The 21,911-nt window shown below is 40.3% G+C and overlaps 2 protein-coding genes across 2 annotated transcripts in view; one reads left to right on the top strand and one right to left on the bottom strand.

The window, feature by feature from the left end:
* LOC101852537 (titin) overlaps positions 1-1,536 on the bottom strand; it is a 60,727-nt gene extending 59,191 nt beyond the window's left edge. Inside the window, exon 1 of the mRNA XM_035968534.1 lies at positions 1,118-1,536. Within this exon, the coding sequence (XP_035824427.1) occupies positions 1,118-1,190 (73 nt within the window). The 5' untranslated portion in view covers positions 1,191-1,536. The remainder of the gene's footprint in view (positions 1-1,117) is intronic.
* An 8,242-nt stretch (positions 1,537-9,778) lies between these two features.
* LOC101852308 overlaps positions 9,779-21,911 on the top strand; it is a 39,611-nt gene continuing 27,478 nt past the window's right edge. Inside the window, exons 1-4 of the mRNA XM_005093581.3 lie at positions 9,779-9,962; positions 12,700-12,899; positions 14,538-15,469; positions 19,901-20,006. Coding sequence (XP_005093638.1) covers positions 9,908-9,962; positions 12,700-12,899; positions 14,538-15,469; positions 19,901-20,006 — 1,293 coding nt within the window. The 5' untranslated portion in view covers positions 9,779-9,907. The remainder of the gene's footprint in view (positions 9,963-12,699; positions 12,900-14,537; positions 15,470-19,900; positions 20,007-21,911) is intronic.

The raw sequence follows: 21,911 nt of genomic DNA, 5'->3' as shown, positions 1-21,911 counted from the left end.
GAGAGAAGAGGGGAGGGGTTGATCTTGCGAGAACTTCCGGGCGGGTGAGAATAGCCACTTTCTACAAAGAAACATTAAGAAATTAGATGTCCACCTACAGAATTTTCATCATAATTTCAAAATTATTTGTAACCCCCCCCCCCCCCTCCCCTAAAAAAAACAACAACAAAAAACCAAAAAAAACAACGGGGATCTGCAGTGATCATGCAGATCTGGGTCTTGTTACTGACATTTATCCACTTTTTCTTTTACCTTTTCTACCCAGTCATGAGCAAAACGTTCATCTCACCTCCTCCCCACCCAATCTTCCACTTTTCTTACAGAAAAGCCAAAGACACCCTTTCCCCTCTGAGGTGTAAGTTTATATTTTGAACGACCCCTATAGGCCTAGATCTAATACATTGAGGCATGTCGCGTACATGAGAGGCAGAGTAGGGTCACTTTTCGAGGATCGCCGTAAAAATAGCCTGGGACTCACTGGGAGGCTATCTTTACGGCACGCCGTAAAAATAGCCTGGGAGGCTATCTTTACGGCTCGCCGTAAAAATAGCCACTGCGTTTATTGTTTTTAACCGAGATAGACGTGCTTTGGACCAATCGGGGGGTTCCAGGGGGGCCTGCCCCACCACTGGGGTAAAAGAAAATCTGGGGGGTTACAGGGGGGCATGCCCCCCTGTTTTTACCCATAATTTGACATTTTACAGTTAGATTTGAAATTGTCTTGAAAATAATTGATTTGCGACAGTTTTAGTGGCTTTATGTGTGATCTGTAGCAAACAGTACTGCAGTTTGACCCCTGAAACAGTGCATCTCTGTGAGCGGGAGTGAAAGTAAAAATTTACCGACGATTTAGACTAATTTAGTGCAGGGAAAGATTTAGAGACAAAAGTAGTTTAGTGACTAGTGTCTACATGATAGTATACAATCTAGATCTAGAATCTAGATTTCTAGATCTAGAATCTAGTAGTAAGTAGTAGTGACTGTGTAGACTCTAGTTGTGTGTGTAATAAATTTTATAAAAGTAAAAGTGTAACAGTCACAGTAACAAACAGTGTACGCTGTGGCTGTGGGAAAAAGTAAAAAGTAAACAACACTGCTGAGATAGCAGACTTCAAACCTTTTAACTTTTCCTTCGTTTTTGATTCATTTGAAGAGTCATGGTCGAGTTCACTGCCATCCACAGCCTCCATTGCAAAAATGTGCAATCGTAACCCCCTGCGGCCAGGGGCTCTCGGCTAGTGGTGGCACTACGCAATGGCACTGACCAAATAAATGGACGCTCTGAAGCCGTCGGCTTCCCTGGCTTGTCCGACAGCCGCTGAAGCACGATGTAAGACCTTCGGGTAAGACTGCACTTTCACGAATGAAGGGCACCCAGAAGCAGGTGCCTATTTACGTGACGATCCTTAAATAATAGCTGCTCCTTCGTAAAACACAATGCAAAATGTTACAGAAAACTGCAACCTAGGTCTGGGTATTGTTCTACGATACATCACGCTCAGACACCGCAGCCATTTTGTTTGATTGTATGCAATGAATTGTGGGTAAAGCTATCATTTCAAGATGGCGGTGAGTCGGGAGTGATGTTTATGAAGTCCGAGAAGAGAAAATGAATTTAGTCTTGACTTATGCATGTTCTGTCCAACTGAGTATCCTAATGGAGCGTTCGCAAACTTTGTTGAGACCTCTTTTGTTGCTGGTATTTTCTTTCACGTGATTGTGATTAGAGGAAAATTATTGCTTTTAACGACCCATGCACACAAATCGGACTCGAAAGTCCAATCATCAGGGTCCGCTGGACTTGTCCCAGATCTGACCTACCAATTAGACACACACAAGAAGGGCTAGACTGACCCACCCCCCTGCTACAGGCAGTAACTTTTTTTACAGCTATTACTGTGGATGAAAAGCATAGATTACAAAACAATGGCTGCACGTCTACGTTCTCTCCTTGATCTGGACCATATGTCCCTTGTCACTTGTGGTAGTTGTAGCCTATCATTATCAACTGATTTTCACATGATAGAATCTTGAGGCTACTATGGCTCTCCCCCTCCAGTCCCAGTCTCAGACTCGGTGGCAGTGGTGCCTCAGGTCAGACTTGTTATCTAGATCTATGTGTACTTAGATCTAGATCTAGATTTAGAAAAAATTCCATACACCCATGAATATGATGGGAGCCAGTGAAGGCTGTGAACTCGTCACAGCTGAAAAACGTGTGTGGCAAGTTCACCGGAAAAAAGAATCCAAATAACAGTGAATGGCACTCTTCAGGAAGAGTGGTCCTGACCTAACGCCTTACAAATTTATACACATAGATCTAGATGTAGATCTATTACACAATGGGAAACAAAAACGGAAGTAGATCTAGAGTAAAAACAGCTGGCGTAAGAATGGGTTTGGGCCTTTTCTTTAAATTTACCTGTGTCTGTCTTATTCCATTTCTTAGCTTTTTTTTCCCCTTCCAATTATTCAATCTTCAATCTGATTGAAGGCCTAACTTTTGCTTCACCCCCTGTCGAAGTGTAAAGTTACCTGGCGGTCCGATGAGTTGGGTCTGTCAGGGGGCCCCCGTCCAATTGCCTTGTCCCTGTCCTGTCTGCGACTGAATCTCTCAGTGAGTCTCTCAGACGATCTCCGCCTATGTTCCCGCGGCACCTTGTGACATCGTCCAAAGGCGTGCCACTCCCTTAATTGTCTTGTCCTCACAGTAAAGATAATAGTCATGTCCCTTGACATCACATCCAAGTTGCCCCTTTTCGCCCTGTTGAAATTGCACTCAGCTTTAAGATTGAAAAGTACACGGAGATGGAGTTCTCTGGAGCTTTTTGACTTAAAAGAGAAACAAGTGGAAGCCTAGGACGCACAGATTTTATTTTTAGATAGAATCAAATGTGCAACGACACATGGGTCAAATGATACGCAAAAGCCTAGTCTAGGTTGAAGCAGCGTTAAAGTTGCCCCGTGGCCGAATTTTCTCCAACCTATGTGACGAAATAACTGTGACGATATCACTGAAGGTATGTGACGAGTTCACTGGTATCCAAATATGCTAGAGTCTAGATCTACTGTTTTAGAGTCTGAGTCATTCATTACAACTCTACAGGAGGATATATTTCAGAAAAGTTGTAACTGTTGTAGTTGTAGGCCTATCTATCCTATGTTATAAAATTTCGACCAATTTTCTTTTTATAAAGCAAAGGCCTAGATCTTGTATTTGATTAATCGACAGAGATAAAAAACAACAAAAAAGCCCCTCTATACACATTGGCTTGTTTGTTTGTGTTTTTTATTCCAATTTCCCAGTAACAATGGGCAAGTGGCTGGCACCATTTTGAACTTTACTTTGGTGTAGTCATTGGATTTCTTGGCTAAATATTCCAAGCAGCCCTTGTAAGTGTTTGTTATTTAACTCTAGAAGTGCTCAGCGTTTCCCCGGAAGTAACCTGCCAAAAATGCCCCGCTTCCACGACCAATCGGTGGTAAACATTGGGGTTTGGCGGGGGGGGGGGGGGGGGGTCAGCTGAGATACCCGAGAAGTATACCTGCTACTGCTACTGAAAAATTACCTTTTACGGACGGTTGAACAGATGATAAAAGGCATATAAAACCACATCTTTTCTTAAAGCTGATCGAATGAGCCATTCAAAAATGATAAGCGATCTAAAAAATACAAAGTGCAAAACACGATACAGTCGATGTCGGCTTTAAGCACGGTCATCAGGGGAAAAGCATAAAAGCGTACTTAATGCTGAGTGTGCTTGAGTGCGAGGTAGAGATTCTTGTCATAATCCAGTGATTTTTAGATTGTTATTTTCCTTTTTTAGGAAAACTGCACGGGGCATCTTAACCTTACTGGTTAATTTCTCTCTGTAAAGGTCAAAGCCAATCGATGAGTTGAGTACAAAGGTTTTTTAAATCACCGCTAGGAGAAGAGGAAATTTGTTCGGGTTTTCAGGTTTGAAGTTTGTATTATTAGGCTTTTTAAAAAAGGCTGGCTCTATTTCTCAGAACGCTCGGAAAAATAAACTTGAATTTTATTTCTACTAATGCTCGGTAAAATAAAGCCTGGGGAAAGATCCACAGCTTGTTTGAAAACATAGGGCAAAGACATGCACACAAAAAAACTGCGAAGAGCCAGTGGAAACAGGTGGAAAATTTAAGTAATTCTTAAAACCGGTCTATATAGAGGCGGATCAAGTGATCCCCAAGGGTGCTGATTATGCCTGCTTGTCTCTGCCAGCTTTTACTCCTTTCTCTCTGTCTCTGCTGGTTCCTTCTCTGTTTCTCTCTGGGTTTCTGTCTGTTTCTCTCTGGGTTTCTCTCTCTGGCTCTCTGTTTGACTAGCTATCTCCATCTGTCTTGTCTCTCTCTCTCTCTCTCTCTCTCTCTCTCTCTCTCTCTCTCTCTCCCTCTCCCTCTCTCTCTCTCTCCCCCCCTCCCTCCTCCCTCCTTCCCTCTTCCTTACTCTGTTCATATCAAGCTATGTTTGAATTCGATTTAAAAAATGCTTCTTCTTAGTCCTCACAGAATAACAGAATGAAAGATGATGCCGAACTCTCGCAAATTTTTTTTTTAATTGAGGACGGAAACTGTTCGGAGAAACAGAGGCCTAGTATATTTTCCTGAGCGTTCCGAGAAATAGTCAATTCCCAAAAAAAATACAAGAATAGGTGAAAAAACAGACCCACCACTCATGTGCATTTAATCAGGATATCCCGATTTTTTTCCCCCAAATCTCAAGCATCTCGTTTTTCCTGATTTCGACTGTGATCCCAATATTTTTTTCCGTCTGTTGCTCCTGATTTTTCTGAAAACTTTTCCTTCTCTGTGGCGGAAAGGACCTGTTGAACTTTTTGTCAGCAGGTACTCTGAACATTATTTTTCTGAATATCCTTTGTTGGAGCTTTGCTCGCACATGTTGTTTCTGTTTCAACTGTAAACTGTAATAGAAGTTGTATCATATGGCATTCCAACTTATGGAACATTCTCAAGGTCTACTTTCGCTTTTGTTACCACTCCGAATTCTTCAATGATTTCCTGATAACTGTTACTCTTGAGCCATTGCCAAAACGTGGGGGGAAACACATGTATACATCTCACATTAGTGTGCATAAAATGTGATGCATTAGTATTTATTCCTCCAAAACTTATACATATATATGTTAAGTATAGGATGTAGAACCTGCATTAGCAGTTTCAGACCCAGTGTCAGCTTTACTATCTTGAGTTTGTTAATTTTTTGCCAAAAATGTTCGTTTTTTGTGATTCCTGGACTCTCATTTTGAGCACACCAATGCAAACTTCCAAGAAAGTCCAAAAGGTAGTATTTTTGGGTGTTTTTTTTTAATCTGTGCTTTGATTCTATGCTATTTGTGATCGAGAAAGGTTCACTTGCTCAAGAAATCGGTTGTTTGCAAATAAACGAATAATTCGGATCACTTGTGCGTCAGTGGTGTCGTCACGGACTAGGTGTTTCAGAAAACACCATTATTTTTCAGTAGAATCACCACAGCTGGTTAAATCTTTTTGCTTTACGTCGTTTATTCAGTAGTTCAAAAGCCGCGATGCGCGAAAGGAACATCGGGTTCCTAGATCTACGATTTCGGTCAGCTGTTTAACATTTGCCGTTATTGGCGTCACTTTGCGACGTACCGGAAGTCCGAATTTTAGCCTACTTTTGTTTTGAACGGATCATCAACAGTGCCCGGATATAATTGTTTTCTTGAGTGACTTCCCCTTACCCGCTTCCCCAGAACAGCGGAAGCAACGGGGGAAAGAGAAAAACGAAAGTAGTCATTGCCGTCACCTTCGGTTACGCACAGAAATCTTGCGTTGAATGTGACGTACTGGACTGAAATTGCGTGTTTTTAGGCTACCCTATTGAATATTTTTGTGAAATTGCGGTGTTTACATTGGATTCCTGGAACAGGAGTGTGATGTGTGAACAAACTTCGAGAGATGGATCATTTCTGTGGTTATAGATTTAGCTTTTGTGCTCAGTGATGACGTTTGGGGTGTCGTCATGCAGCCGTACAAGACTGACCGACGTACTAGAAATTACATTGTCCTCAGAGTAAACATTTTTTATGTCATGCGTGCTCTTTTTACTCAAACAAATAGACAAACATGTCCTTGTTTATTTGTCTAACTCAAAAGTACACATTTGTTCTTTGTTGGCATGATATGCCTTTTTCCAATACATTGTGTCATCATTGTTATGTACAAGTAATATTTTTCATAATTGCTAATATCAATAAGTTTTCAACATATATTTCATACATGCAAGATTCATTTAGAAACAAAATACGCCTTTATTGATCTGTGTATCTCATAGTGCAAATTTGTTCTTTGTAGGCATGATTTTACCTTTTCCCAGTATGTTTTGTCATCACTGTTTATGTACGAGTACTGTTTGTCATAATTAGCAACGTAATTGTGATTGTTTACTGTCTTTGATATGACCTGATATCTGTTTCAAAGCAAAAGAAACCTCTCCTGGTTTGTTTTTTTAATTCTTAAAGTGTGCTTTTCTCTCTGGAGGCATGACTTTGTGTTTTCCTGTACATTGTGTCATCATTGTTATGTACAAGTCATGTTTGTCATCACTGTTATGCACAAGTCAGCCCCATTGATTTTGTGCTTTTGCCTCATATTAGTTAAAAAATTGTTTTACACGTGTGTTTTTCTGGTGCTGAGGCTTTGATAACTGTATTTGTACAGCCTTTCACTATTGTGATGTGTTGTCAATGATAATGTCCAATGTGTATCCTTTCTTGTACATGATAACAATGATGACATGTTCTGTGCACTGCGTCATTGTTACAATGCTTGTCATTCATATTACCATTATGAATGGAGTTCATAGTGTACAAAGTGTTTGTTTACTAAACAAATGGAATTTAAAGTCTATAATTTGCCTTGCTGCTTATATTATATTTATCTGTTTTTGTCGTCACTGTTACATACAAGAAATACAGTGGTTGCCAAACCAATAGACCCATATCTCCAAAACCCTACATCTCCTTGCTCTGATACTGTAGGAATATGAGCTCTAAATGTGAATCTGAGACTGACAGAAAAGGGAGTCAAATTGGTAAGAAAAAAATTTTGGAACCACTGAGTCTCAAGAGAGTCTCACGTTTTGGCAATTGCTCTCTTACGATTGTGACATACAAATGATTGATCAATATCGTAGTTCTGCTGTTACTTTCAAAACAAGCTTCGCCCGAGTTCTTGTTAGTTGGACCTGTCATCAAGACCCGTCAGTATAACTGCTTCAATCGCATGTTCGCGTCACTCATGGATTCCGCATGTGAGTTCCGCCTGTGTCGGGGACCGCCCGTTAATGGGGTTGACTTAAGTTCATGCACGCTGGTTGAAGGGTCTTTCGGGACTTATCGGGGAGGGGGTATTAGACACTTGGACTAAAAGTGCTTGACGTAATACTACAGGATTTAAAAATGACAAAGCACCCACACATATGCACACGCAGGGAATACATGTATATATACATGGATAAATATATTTATTTGCACTCATGGAAAATGTTTAATTAAGTCAGCTTGATAGTCACCCTGAGTGTTCTGATTTTTAGGTTTCTTAAAGTGGCAGGTCTGACAATAAATATGACATCAGGACACGGAAGAAAGGCCTCTGTTTCAGTAATTTGTGTCAGTAAACTAACCACAGTGGACTCTGCTTGAATTGATCTTTTTCTCGGGTCCCAGCACCTCTTCTTTACAGATTTCAACGATTAAGTTGCACTTCGGGTGAGTTGATCTTTTTTTCACTTACCTGACGACATCAACTCATCCATAGTTGACTGTAGCAAATTGGATGCTGATCATAGATTTTCACTATTAGGCGTTAGATAGAGAGTATGCCTCCTTGCTACGCGATGGCCCTACTCGATAGCGGCGTCCGCCATGTTTGAGTTGGTCAGCTGTGTGAAGGAGTTCACGTTAAAGCAATGGACTGGGCATGCTTTTCTCTCTCTCGCACGCAGTAGGCGAGACTTGGCCTTTGTTGATTTTTTTTTTTTTTTTACCTGGGCGCTGTGGTGTACTATCTAGACTAGATAAAATATGAGCGTACTTTCTACGACTATATTTACAAGTAAATGTATTATTAAATAGATAAAGATAAGATAGGCTTTAAAACAAACAAAAATAACAACAAAACAACTTTATTTTGGGGGGCTCTCGTGGCCTAGAGGTTAAGGTGTTGGCCTCTCATTCAAAGGTCCCGGGTTCGATTCCGGGTAGCGACCAAAAAATTTTCTTCTCTAAAAATGTCTCCTTTCTCATTCTTTCCTGCTCTCTAACAATGTTCTGTTGTCTGCTTTCATTTCCACTTTCTGCCCCCACCCCCTCACCTCCTTTGCCCCCTCCTCTGGGCTCCTGACTCTGTCTGCAGCCTTTCTACTGCTACTCCTTGGCTCCTCCTAACTGCTGTCTTTCTGCCACACCCCTGATCTTCTGGTAGGAAAGATCTACACCTAGCCTTCTCGGACAAGGGCGAAAAATCTCGGAGGGCACGTGTGCAAGTTGCGCACGTTAAAGATCCCTTGGTGGTCTAAAATCGATAAGAGTAGGCTTCGGCCGCCACCCGGGCAAAATTCAAAATTTCCTACCAACGAAAAAGTATTAGGTGTGTCCCGCGCGCTCATATGACCTTATGCAGTTGCGAGCGCCGTAAAACCCTATACTAAACAAACAAACAAACAACTTTATTTCTTCATCAGCACTTTATCTACGAGGTGGTTTATTTCTTATTGACTGAATCTAAGCGTATCTATAGGGCATAATAGGGCCATAGAATTTTTAAGAAGCATTATGAAAAGATGGGTGTCAGGGGAACCTCCCAACCACCCCACCCTCTCTCCCCTCCCAAGTCATAATTCCAAGCCCCTCACCACCACCAATATATGAGTTTGGCTTAGATCTAGAAAAGGTACAGAAAAAAATTCCTGGGTTTTTCTGCCATTAGAGATAGGAAGGCAATGAAGCTCTTGAACAAATTCAACCAAGCAAATGATGAATGCATGGTATACTCTAGTATTTTAACAAATCGAGTTAAATTTTCCCTTGTGACATTTGGACAGGAAACTGTATTTTTCATACTTCACTTATTTTTTTAATTATACAACAAATATGCAGTGTTTTCTTATGTCGGTATTAAACTTTGGTTTATATTGATTTTAAGAACTTAATTAGACTATTTACAGCACTTAAACTTCCTTCTATTGCTATATTTTTTAAAGTAAGTCTATTTTTGGACATTGGTAAAACAACTATTTTCTTTATGTCACACCCTGGACTCAGTAAAGATTTTTTTAAATATCTCCCACGGTTTACCCAAGTTAACCAGTTGGGTGGAAACAGATTTTCTGCTGCTGATAAATGAGGCGTGTGTCATCAGGCCCCCCACCACACACACACACACGCACGCACACACGCACTTACTTACACAACTGCCCTATCCTCTGACCTCACACAAATCATGAGGTGAGTGGCTGCTTGTGCTCTGTCCAGTTGGTGGCTTGCGATAAAAGTGTCACCCGTTTGGTGAGAGACAAGGTTTTGATAAGTGTGTTATTGTGTGGCTTTTCTAACCCCTTATTCTTGGTGATTGTTTGTTCATTTTTCGACCATGTGTACTTCATTTAATTCTGAAATAAAACAAAACAAAAACTACAACATTAAAAAAAACTGAGTATGGTGTGCACTTTGTAATGCAGTGTGTTAAAATTTCAGTCTCATTTATTTTTTATGTCTTTTGTTAGATTTCTATTTCATAAAGAACCCGATTTGAAAGTCAAAATTTTTCTTTGTGCTTTCAGATTCACACTCGCAAATTTGTCACATGCACCTGATAAAGGAAAAATTATCATAGCTCTAGAACTATGGACCCCAATCATTGGAATACATACAACTTGCAGTATGGACACTCCACTCCAGGTAAGTCAATCTCCTCCACTTATTATCTCTTTTATATCTGTCAGCTTTTAGGCTGACCTTTTGCTACTGTCCGCTTCTTGGATTATGAAATGGAAAATGTATTCTATCAGAAGATGCGTGGTGCAATGCTTAAAAATTGAAACGTAACTAGTTTTATTGGGAGATGTTATATGCAAAAGAGTCACCATTATTACATGTGTATCATCACTTTTATATGACTTCTTACTTCAGCTACTGTTTGCATCAAGAAAGTATTACATTATGGTAAGGGGGATGTCCAGAAAGTAAGTACCATTTTCACATCTCTCCGAACTGAGTTTGGACATTCCCGATTTTGCACCACAGTGAGTTGGTGTGTTCAATGCTGAACCGGAAATTAGTAGAATTTTTGGAAAATTGGATGGCAATTAACTCTGATGTGTACTGCAACACGCTTTAAAAAACTGCGTAGAACGATTCAAAACAAAAGACGAGGAATGCTTAGCGACGGCGTTGTTTACAGGGTGGCCAGGAAAGTCGGAAATTTTTGTTTAAGTCGGATTTTTATGTCAGAAAAATTTTGTTCCGACGGAAATGGTTGGATAAACGTCGGCAATAAAAGGAAATTTGAGAAAATCTGTAAGTTGCCTTGGGAAAAACCCGGGAAAATACATAAAAGTTCTCGAATATTTGAAAACCAAATCCGATAACGTCCCTAAGTTCATTTTGTCGGTCGCGATCATTCAGCTTTTCCCGGTCTGAGAGTACGTTTCATGCGAACGGGCGGCGGCAAGCGGAAGTGTACGAGTGATGCCGAGGCTCGATCGGGAAAATCTATATCTAGATCTAGTTTCGCTTTCACTACCTCCCTGAAATTTGCCGATAAAAGTCTGATGACACAACATTGTTGTAACATGCAGTTTGTGCATTACAAAGGCTGTGTCGCTATGAAAATAAATCAATATTTGTATCTTGTTTGAAAAGAAAAGAAAGTTATACAAGCGTCTTGTCAGGCTCGCCGTCGTGACCGGTCACTGAACCTGCGCGTTTGTATGTCACACACATGATGATAGTAGGGCGTCGAGTGAGTACCGCGAATGTTAGGGTCACTAAAGTTCATTCTAAGTCTGAGCGTTGCGAAGTATAGGACTCCGGGATGGCGGGATTATTATTTTTTTTAAAAGATACACTCGGGTGGGGGGAGGGGGTTAAAGGCAACACCAGGGAAAAAAACTGAACTTGGTAGCAAATTTTAGCATTAGCATTTGGAATTTTGAATGCAACGAGAGCTTTCTGCATAGCGCGTGTTGTGCAGGACTTGTGTGGAATCGGGATCCGTCATACCTTGTAAGCTGTGTTATTATTGAACTAATGGGTTTGCGTGTCATTGGATGGGTGATAGTCGTTTGACCATGGAAAAACTCAGCAAGATAGTCTTTGGAGAGTAGAAGATTGACGGCACTTGGCATACTGAAACCCAGGCTAGAAACAGACTTATTTTTCTTATGATTTTTGTGACTATATATATGTGTAGACTATAACTAGAGAGAGAGAGAGATCTAGACTAGATCCAGCATCATGGGAAAGTGCTACTTCATCAACACTGAGTGGTTGTCCAACTCTTAAGTATTCAGAATGATTGCAGAGTATCCAAATGATAAAAGCAAGTTTAGATGAAAATTTTGTTCCCAAGTATTTGTCATCGGTCATTCGGCTTTGAATACTGACATGGTACCTCAAAAGCACATGAAAGCCCAAACCAGCCAGTGTGGTGCCAAATCTATTCTTAAGGTAACCAAGAACAGAACAAGTGTTGTGAGAGATACTGAAAGGAGCACCAACAGTAATATAATAGTAATCAACTAGAGCAGTTGTTGACACGAGTCTTCTCATTCATGAGATGTTTTCAGGCTGAAAAATAGCTGAGATTTCAGTGTAGTTGCACAAAACGTGGCTACCTTGGAACATTAATTGGGATTGCCCCAGTGATGTAGTCGGCTATCCTAAGATGTGTACGAAATAGCTCCTTCTACGTGATTCTCTTTGACGAGAGCCTAACACTGACAATGGCAAGAAACAACTTGACCTATAGTGGTAGGATTTCTTTTGGTGTGGTAGGATTTTTAGGAGGAAAATTTCCCTGGCCACCCTGTGTTTTGTTTCACGACAATGCAACTCCTCACAAGTCTGCACAGACCCAAAACCTGATTGAAGCACCCATCGTATAGCCCAGACCTGTATCCAAGTGACTTTCATCTGTTCCTGCATTTGAAAAAATGTTTGGCCAGGCAGGACTTCAACTCAGACGCTGATCTCTCTCACAGGAGAGACTCGACATTGGCTGACATCGCAGGCGGCAGCTTTCTATAACGACTTTCAGAAGCTCGTCCCACGCTACGACAAATGCCTCAACAGTTCTGGTGTCAACGTGGAGAAGTAGTTATATATATATATATATGAGGCATTCAAAAATAAATCATTTTGATTGGGAAAATTATTTCTTTTATAATTATTTTAAAACGCTACTTACTTTCTGAACGTCCGTGCTTATTTAAATACCTTGAATTCAGCAAAGTTGCATAAGTGGTATTTGAAACTTTTGTGGTGAAAGAAGGGGTGGGGAGGGGGCACTTTATGGATCACTGGATCTCTGCATGGAGGTGTGTTTCTGAGTTTTTCTATGCCAAGCATGCTTCTCTCGTCATGTAATGTCTGATTTAAACATACACTAACATGTTCGGGTTTGTGTATTTTACAGGTCTTGGTTTGAGCCACACTCTCCAGGCTACTCATGGGTCCCTGGGTGGCCGCTCAGTCCCGACCCTCCCACCGGTCAACTACCCAGGTTTGGGTGTGCCCATACTGGACACCATGGCTCCTCTGGCTACAGGCATTGCTGCCCAGCCCACGCACAAAGCCATGAGCCTGGCACAAGGACAGCTGGTCTTCGATTCACAGGTAGGTAGGAGTTGCATTCTGTACCTCAGGGAGATAAAAATGAGGTCATGCCTCTGAAATGGAGGAAGATGAGGTTGTTCTTGTTTGGGTTTTTTCTTGCAGTTTCTTTCTTTTTCAAACGTGAGTGGGAGCATGATGTATAATTAAAAATAATAATAATAATAATAATAAGAGCATTTGTATCCCGCCTTTCCCCACAGCATGGGCCCAAGGCGTACACAGGAGATTAAAAACACATTCATACTAACACCATACAAATTCATCATGTGTGCACTTTTTGACAGCAACATTCTTTCAGACAATAAAAAATGCTCATACAAAAAGGCAAAGGCACTGTCTATTAATTAAAATATTTCTTAAATAGATGTGTTTTGAGTCCCCTTTTGAAAGTATCAAGTTTTATTTCGCTCCTCAAATCATGAGGGAGAGTGTTCCAAACTATTGGCCCAGAAAAAGAAAAAGCTCTCTCACCATATTTCTTCGATGACACACGAGGTGTTGAAATTAGTCTAGAGCCACTGGATCTTAGTTCACGTGATGGTGTGTACGATACAATGAGTTCTTGAATGAATGTGGGAGACTGGTTAGTTTGACCTTTAAAGCATAGTAGGGCTAACTTATATATATATATTCAATTCTCGCTTTCAGTGGAAGCCAATGGAGCTCTTTAAGTAGTAGTAATAGCTGTTTTTTAACAATTGAAGTCTACTGTTGTGGTTATGATATGCTTTATTTTTTTAAGGGGGCGGTCAGGTTGGACTTCAGCTGAAAACTGAGTCAAAGTATCATTTTTGAGGTTTTTGCGCAAGTGAATACCTGAATTTGTCTAGATATCAAATCCGGTATCTTATTTTGCTGAGATAAGCATGCTGTATGTGAAAATCCTAAAATCTTGCTTACTTATTGCTCTAGAGACTTGACAATTGACACTGTGATAGATTATCCATATTTCTAGGTATTGAGCTAGTTATTTTTTGTCTTTTTTTGTATATATGACAGGAAGTATGAGCGTTTTTATCAGGTTGGGGGGTGTATTTTCAACGCCTTTTTACATCCTGAAATTCAAAGTCATGCTATATCCATGAAAACAACCTAATAACAAAAATAGTTGCCCTATTACCTCAATATAGGTTGTGCCTTTCCATTCCTATCTTACAAAGTAGAATATCTTGATTAGTGTTTGAGATTTTAGGAATTTAAGATGTGTTTATTTTCAAGATGATCACTGTCACCATGGCAATGACTGATATATGTCATGAATAACACCCCAAATCATTTCGCACCTTGGCATTGAGTGTTACTATACTTAATTCATTTATTTAGGTCACGGAATAAAATATTTTTTGGCTCGCCTGACCTCCCCCTTAATTTTTATATATTGTAATATAGTTTTCTGTCTTGTTGTCTCGAATGTGAACATCTGTCAATAGAAAAATTCATCATGTTCTCAAAAAATAATATTGTCTGATTGTTCTAAGAAATTAGATCTTGAAAGGCAGCAATCCTTAGTCAAACGTTGTTGTGGAAGAGTTCTTGTACTAGGGAATTTCCTTGATTAATTACAAAGATTTATTGTTTCTATTTGGATTTCATTTTTCATCAACTAGTATTAAATGTATACCTGTATTTTCCTGACAGGGCCGTGTTTCGACTGAACATGAGCCTTCTAACATCAGTCGTTACGACACCACTGGTTCTAAAGCGTTTTCTCGGGATGCGGTTGCACGGAACCAGCAGTTTCTTGAGGCTGCTGCGGCGAGGGTGTGGGGAAGCGCCAACTTCTCCCCTTCCAGCATCTACAACCAGTTTGGAACTCTGCTGTCGGATGTGTCCAACGTGCCAGCAACTGCTGTCTCCACTTCCCCCGGTGCAGGTAGTGCCAGTATAACTGCCTCAAAGGCTAACCAAGGCCAGTTGCACGAACCACCACCTGCTCACAGCTCGAATGTTGCCCGGCTCAGCACAATCCAGAGGACTCCTCATACGCCTGATCTCTTCTACGCTCGCAGCTCAGAGTCGCTCATGCCCTCAAGTCTGGCTCAGATCAGTACTCTGTACTCGGATGCACTTGGGAAACAAGCAGGTGGTAGTCAACAGCAGTCGTCATCCTCATCGTCATCACTTCACCGTCAGACGCCAGTCCATGTTCCAGTGTTTTCTTCACACGGTGACATTGAGGACTTGTCCTCCAACTCCCAGAACCAGCTCTATGGCTCTTATGCGAACCTGTCTGTGACGGACTCTGGAGAGTTCTCCTCTGCCGCACAGCTGGCTGGGGAAATGAGTTACGAGGCTGTCAGCCCAGCCACACCTCTCAATGAGAACACTGTCCAGGTATCTGCTGCTGACCACGCCTCTTTTTCCATTGTCCAGTTTCCTGACCTAGCCAACCTTACCTCAGAGCACGCTCACACTTTGGCGGATAAGTTCCAGGCGAACGACTTTCGTCTCAAGATGGACTCTCGTGTGAACCCAACACCTCAGCAGGACAGTCTTGTGTCTCCTCCGCAGCTGAAGGTGCCTAAGGAAATGAGCAATGTTCACGCTGCTCTCTCCATGCACAATCCTAGGTATGCTAATTGTGGAATGTCAATAGGAAACTTATCTTCTTTTTGTTTTTTTTTATTTGGATGTGTGTGTGTGTGGTTGGAGAGTGCCACTGGTGGGTCTAACTTCTTTTCTTTTCCCTCTGTTGTTTCTGTCTGTAGCTTTTTCCCCAGTGCTTAGTGATATATGCCGATGTGCTTCTCTTTACTCAGACATGAACACCCCCCGGGGCAGTGCCACTGACTGTAGTGTCTTTAGGCCATTCCCAAAGGGGGGGCATTTCTCGTTCAAACTTATTAGAATTGTAAATGGGCTGACTCATATCACGCTCATAACTGTGCCTAATCTACAATAGGGAACTGCTGCTTTTTCTTTCCTGATCCTTACTATTGTCATTTTCCTCTACTTCTTTTGTATGTTTGTCACTCTCTTGTGACCTGCTATTTCCGGGGGGCCTTGATAGTCGAAGCAAACCTTGTGCTGTTGAAGCTGGAGAGGTGAGCAGTCCAAGTTTGATTCCCTGTAAAGACTTCTCTGTTGACACCCACCCCTTGGCGCTCATATGACTTTATGTAGTTGCCAGCCCCGTAAAACCCTTTACTATAAAAAACAACAACATGAAAACATTTAGAATTTTTGTTTTGATGCTCATTAACTCTTTGTTACGTAGTTTTTGGGGCATCTAGACATAATAAACCTGTGGCTCGATTTGGCTTTGCTAGTGGTCTACAAAATAACTTCATAGAAGCATAACCATCCCTCAAAATGTAACATATATTATATCCAATTGAAGGAAATTGAATGAGGAATACATCCCAATATGAAACAAGTACTAATTTTGAACATAAGTATGCATTAGAAGGCACGACTGTTCCACTCAGGATCACTTAGTTGCCGGCCGACCTGACCTCCGAGACGAGGTCACGCGCTACCTGTGGGCGCTCGGCCTCGCGGTCAGCGGCTCCCCCGCGATGTTATGTTTTGTACACATAAAACAACACCAGTTCTTATGAAAGCCGAGAAAGTCAATGAAACAACAACCATATGATCACACATGAAGACGAAGGTGTAGTTTACGACAGTATAATTTTTATCACGGAGAAGTAAAAGAAAGTGTAGTTTAAATGAGGGGGAATGTGGCTTTCATCATAGATTGGTTATTACAAACAAACATGTTTTTTTAAAAATAATTAAAAATAAACGGACCGACAGATTGTTACAGTCTTCATTTTCAGCCCACAGTCAGACTTTGAACTTTCAAACACACTTACGTTTATGAGGTACGACCAAAAAGTCTTGTTGCTATTGTTGATTAATGCACACAATCTTGTCAATGAGTGGGAAAACACTTTCACTTCTACCAGCAACCGACTGCCTGACTTTGTTAATTATATTTGTTCTTCGTTTTCTTTTCGGTGAGCTTGCTTAGTCAGATGATATTCTGTGTGTGACTATCCTTTGAAACACTAATGGCTGTCCTTTTGTTTTGAACCTCAACTGTCCTTTCCTCTGAGATGTGTTAAGCTTTCGTCTGATCAGATGTGTAGCAACTTTTTCTTCTAACGGCGTGAGTGGCTCTGTGTCCGATTTCAAAAGTGTTCACTCTAATATCGTTTCATGTTTGACTAATAGGGAGCTGGTACTATCTGTGAACTGGATCGTCTTCGTTTTAGGTGGGGATGTCAAAATATGAGTTTCTGGTGAAATGTAAAATGAGTCTTCGTCTGTATCATGTGTAAATGTGCTGTAAGTGGATTGAGTGGTAAAGGGCTGAGCACCATTGCCTGTACTTACAGAGGAAACATCTGGGGTGGGGGTATCTGTTATGCTCGCAGACTCCACTGCCATACGAGCGGGGGACGGAGAACGCAACTCGTGTCCTTCCGTATGCAAAGGAATGCGCTCTTTAATGCACCCTTTGCTAAGTTTAACACAGCAAGCACACACAGAGCACTCGTTAATGTTTATGCTTGCGTCGTAAGTGGACCAAACATAAGCACTGTCTTCTACACATTTCTGTGCGGCCTTCAAAGCCGCATTTGTAATAATTTCGCTTCCGTAGTGTGTATATGCGCGAGCCACATTTCCTGCACAGAGTGTTGTAATGCTTGTCGGCTGTGTCGTTGTCAATGTTCAGTCTATAATATTGCAATAAGTCAGACTTAAAGTTTTTACTAAAAAATCGACGCTGCTTAGAAACTTTAGTTTTTAAACTTCTTCCACCACAAGCACGACACAACTTGTTTTAATTCTCAAAGTGGATGTTATAAGAATGTTCCATCTTTGATGTTAAAAAGCTCTATAATTATAGACACACAAGAAAGTCAGACGGCAAGTTCCCGCTTCACAGAGTTTTTCTTTGCACCGAGCGTTGCAGTAGACTAGTCACATAAAGTGCGCTAGTTCATGGAAATTTAGCTCGTACCCTGAGATTTTTCAACACAATGGAGAGAATAGATTTATGAAAAGAAATATGAAGGTTAACACAAAAATTGTCGGTTCGAATTATTAAAATTCTCTTTTAAATCCAAAAAATTCAATAACACAGAGCTGTACAACAGTGGTAGTTTATAGGTATCCCAACGGAGTATAAAGCGAGATAGAAACTGGTTTCAAACTGCGGGTTATAGAGGAGATGCTGAGCTTTTATTTGGTATAAACACTCCAACGTTTACGGGATGGAGAAAGGGAGTACTATGCTGTAAATTCCAGTTTATTTCTGGAAATTGTACCCTTTCCGCGCGGAGCGGTCAGATCGAGGGATAGGCCGGTGGAAGTGGCGTAACGCGTCGAGATTTATTACCTTCCGCGAGGGGTCACAGGGTTCAGAAGGGTCAGACGGGCTACAACTAAGTGCACCGCTCGGAGAGTGAAACTGAACTGCCATGAAGGGAAATCTTGATGGTGATGAGAAAAATCAATTTTGATTGAAAAAATTACATTCACCAAACATGTGAAAGCGAATCAGCATAGCTATCTTATCATATATAGGCCAAGAGCATAATCCATAACTTTCTGAATGAGCAGCTTTTTATTTGAAAGCAATATTCCAATTTTTGTTTGAGTTATGATATTTATACTGAGTCCGGTTACATCATTTTGTTGATGCAAGACTGCAAGAACTAATTCACTCATTTTTCCCCAAACCCCCGCTTTGACAAAGTGAAACTAGATGTTTTCATTTCCTAAATCCTTTCCAAGTTATTCAATAGCAATAAAAAGTTTTAATGACGGATCGTGCTAAAACGAAACAATACTGAGGCACCCTATCACAGCCGATCAGTGATACATCCACAAGGGGTGCGAACTCGCGCCGATATATCGGCAATACGTCAGGAAAAAGTTAAAAACCCTTTGTGGCGTACTGTTAATGACTTTCGGTGTACAATTCTCCTCTGAGCCATTAACACTTTGCCACCTTATCTTGCCGATTGGCGATGTTTACCACCCAGTTTCTTTGGATATTTCCTCAAATGAGGTGGCAAAAAGTTTTTTTAAAATGTTATCTCTGAAACTAAAAAGGTCACTCAATCACAATGTACTACTGATAAATTTATTGTCTCCTCAGTAAACTGAAAAATACAGTTTGATCGTGTGAGCAAGAAAATGTTTGTGCAATGTTAAGAAAAACCAATGAAAAATTCTATGTGTAGATTTTATACAATTTACCTGTGCAGCAGTTTATGTAATGTCTGAAACTAGTGAAACCAGTTCATCTCAGTTACTGATAAAACCATATGCATATATTTTAGAACATAAATTTTTCATGAAAGAGGCTCCTCCAGGAAACTAGCTTTAATCCATTAAAGTTTACAAAAGCTGAAAAATGAATCACCATGGATGTATTATGATGTTTGTCAGCTAAAATTATAGAACTGTGACCATATTGAGCATTCCACTGAACATGTTTGCAAGTCAACAAATTCTTCTTTGAAGAAGAGCTTATGCAGCAATCAATTTTAGGTCAGCATATGACTCTGTGAATTTTTGCATAAAAATGCCTTTTTCTTATGGGGAAATATTTCCTGGAACTTGCTCAGTTTTTCAGTAGGTTTTTTTCATTAATCATGCTTTTTAGCCACAACTAAAACAGCCTTCAAAAAGCTGCGAACAGGGTAAATTTAGTGTAGAGCTTTCTGAAATCGTAAAGTACAGAAATTAGAATAAATGCTGTGGGGAAAGTATGTTCACAGAAATAGATATTGAGATGTGATTATTGGTTTAAGATGAGTACTTGAATTACAGGAATTTGGCAACTGGTACCTATGAGACAGCAGTGAGTGCTAATATTGGAAGGGATGCTTTGTTACTGTGAATGAGTAATGGCCAAATGGAACTATAGTGGAAGAATTAGGGGCAATTTGTGCATCCAGTATTGTGCAATTGATACATGATGAACAAATTTCAAATTTTGTTTGACTTTCATTCTTTGGATGTGTACACGTTTTTTGCAGGTCTAGCCTTTTCCAAGCAGGTATGGGGACACAAATCAGCAGTCCTAGCCTCTCTGTCATTGGTCAGGTTCAGCCAGCTTCCATTATCAATCATCCCTTACCACTGGTAGGTACCCTATTTATACATTTTATTATCTGACGTGATAAAGGACCATAGTTTCTTTCAGGGGTTGTTGCATGCAGGGCATGTGCTATTTCTCGCTTCAGTGAAATTAAGTTGTTGGCCCAAAACGTGCCTCGTGACTTTTTTGCAGCATATGCACTGCAAGTATGACCTTACACTCACACTTTTTAAGAATTGTCATTAGGGCACAAGTACTGAAGTTGGAGGTTTGGATACTGTGGATTAAGTTGAACAGTAATTTTTTATTAAATGTTAGTTTAAATTTTCACAAAGGAGTTCAAACTAAATCAGGTGAAATATGGAAGAGACAATCATTCCGGTGTTGTAAAAGAATCTGTTTATTTTATGTCACACTTATTCTAACATTTCAGAAGGGGAAAATTGTATGAGGACTTTGTATGTGAGTGAGTTGCTTTTCACATTTGATCAATACAAATTGCTTGGCGAAATATATATGTGCAGGTCAGAACTTCTATTATTTCACATGTTCTTCTGATTATTATTGAAATGTCAGAATTTGGTCTAATTTTATGTAAAAGTATGTTTATCTGGTTTCAAGTTCTTTGTTTCTGTGTTTCATGTATTTCTGCAAACTTTGATTATTTTGTGCCAAATTCAAGGGCCAAATAATTTTTTCATCTCCATCGCTTCCTGGTCATGCAATGACTTTTCAATCCATAGCAGTTATTTTGCACTGTCTGTATTGGTAGTGCATTGCACTTCAAAGGAACCTGGTTACATGACCAGTGGGTGGTTAGCAGATGCTCAGATGTGGTTTGCTTCTTCTTTCCTGCCTAACATCTATGGTCCTTTTATAAATCTGTCGTCCTTCTTTTTGTGTTTGTAACTCTTGTAACACCTCTAATCTTTGTCGCTTATAATATGATCTTATTGTCTTGCAAGTGCCATAAAATGCTCACTAAAACAAACGAACAGAGGCAGTGCCAATTAATTATTTTCGAAGTTTTAGGTCTCCTGTTGATGAATTAGGTTTGCTTTTCGTTTGTATGGAGAGAGAAACTGTCTTTGCTGTGGGTTTGTTCTCAAAAGTAGGCTAAAAATTTGTCACTTGCACAGTACAGCATATTCGGAATAGACACAAAAGAAAAAGTGATATTGTTTTAAATACCACATGATTTTTTTTTAGGGGAGGGAGGAATATTTGCCTGGCTTGAGAATTTTTATTTTTTTTGGGGGGTGGGGTGAGATTTTCACATTTTTGTTGTTTAGACCTGCGTTTCTGTCCATTTGTGGGTGGTTGGCGGGTGCTCTGGTGTTGTTTGCTCCTTTTTTCCTATCAAACATCTATAATCTTCCTTTTCTTTTTTTTTTTATGTTACTTTCTATTAACTCTTTTTATCCTAGCCGTACCCCCACGGACTCTTTACCAGTCCTGGGGCCGCTGCACCGTATGAGTTGGAAGTCAGTGCGTATAGTTCAAAGTGCTATATTTCTTACATTTACTCTAAGGTTTTAAGGAAATTTGGCAGTTATGTTAGAAATTGAATGTAGTTTTTGTAAATGTATGTGGTTAGGAATTACACCAATTGCACAATGTAGATTTTGTGATGTATTCCACCCTCCATCTTGACCCTGATTGCTGCGCCCACAACGACCCATTGGATTTTGTAGATCTAGCTCTAGACCTACAAATCGAGCACGAATTCCAGTACTAACCCCTTCACCATGATCTGAATCGCTATTAGATGAGTCTAAGTCCTGTTTCTAATCATCCACAACAGAATTTACGGCACTTATTTCAGAGTCACTTTCATCAAATTAGTAACATTCCCCCTCACAACCCAGTGCCACTTCAAAAAGTACTTCGTCGGTCATGAATGTGCGTTTTCAAGACATCTTTCAAGCTTCTACCCCCATCAAAAACAA

This window comes from Aplysia californica, unplaced genomic scaffold, assembly GCF_000002075.1.
Source record: "Aplysia californica isolate F4 #8 unplaced genomic scaffold, AplCal3.0 scaffold00066, whole genome shotgun sequence".
Taxonomy (NCBI): Eukaryota; Metazoa; Mollusca; class Gastropoda; order Aplysiida; family Aplysiidae; genus Aplysia; species Aplysia californica.
The sequence above is the reverse complement of the archived record's forward strand: the minus strand, read 5'-3'. Positions and strand labels throughout refer to the sequence as shown.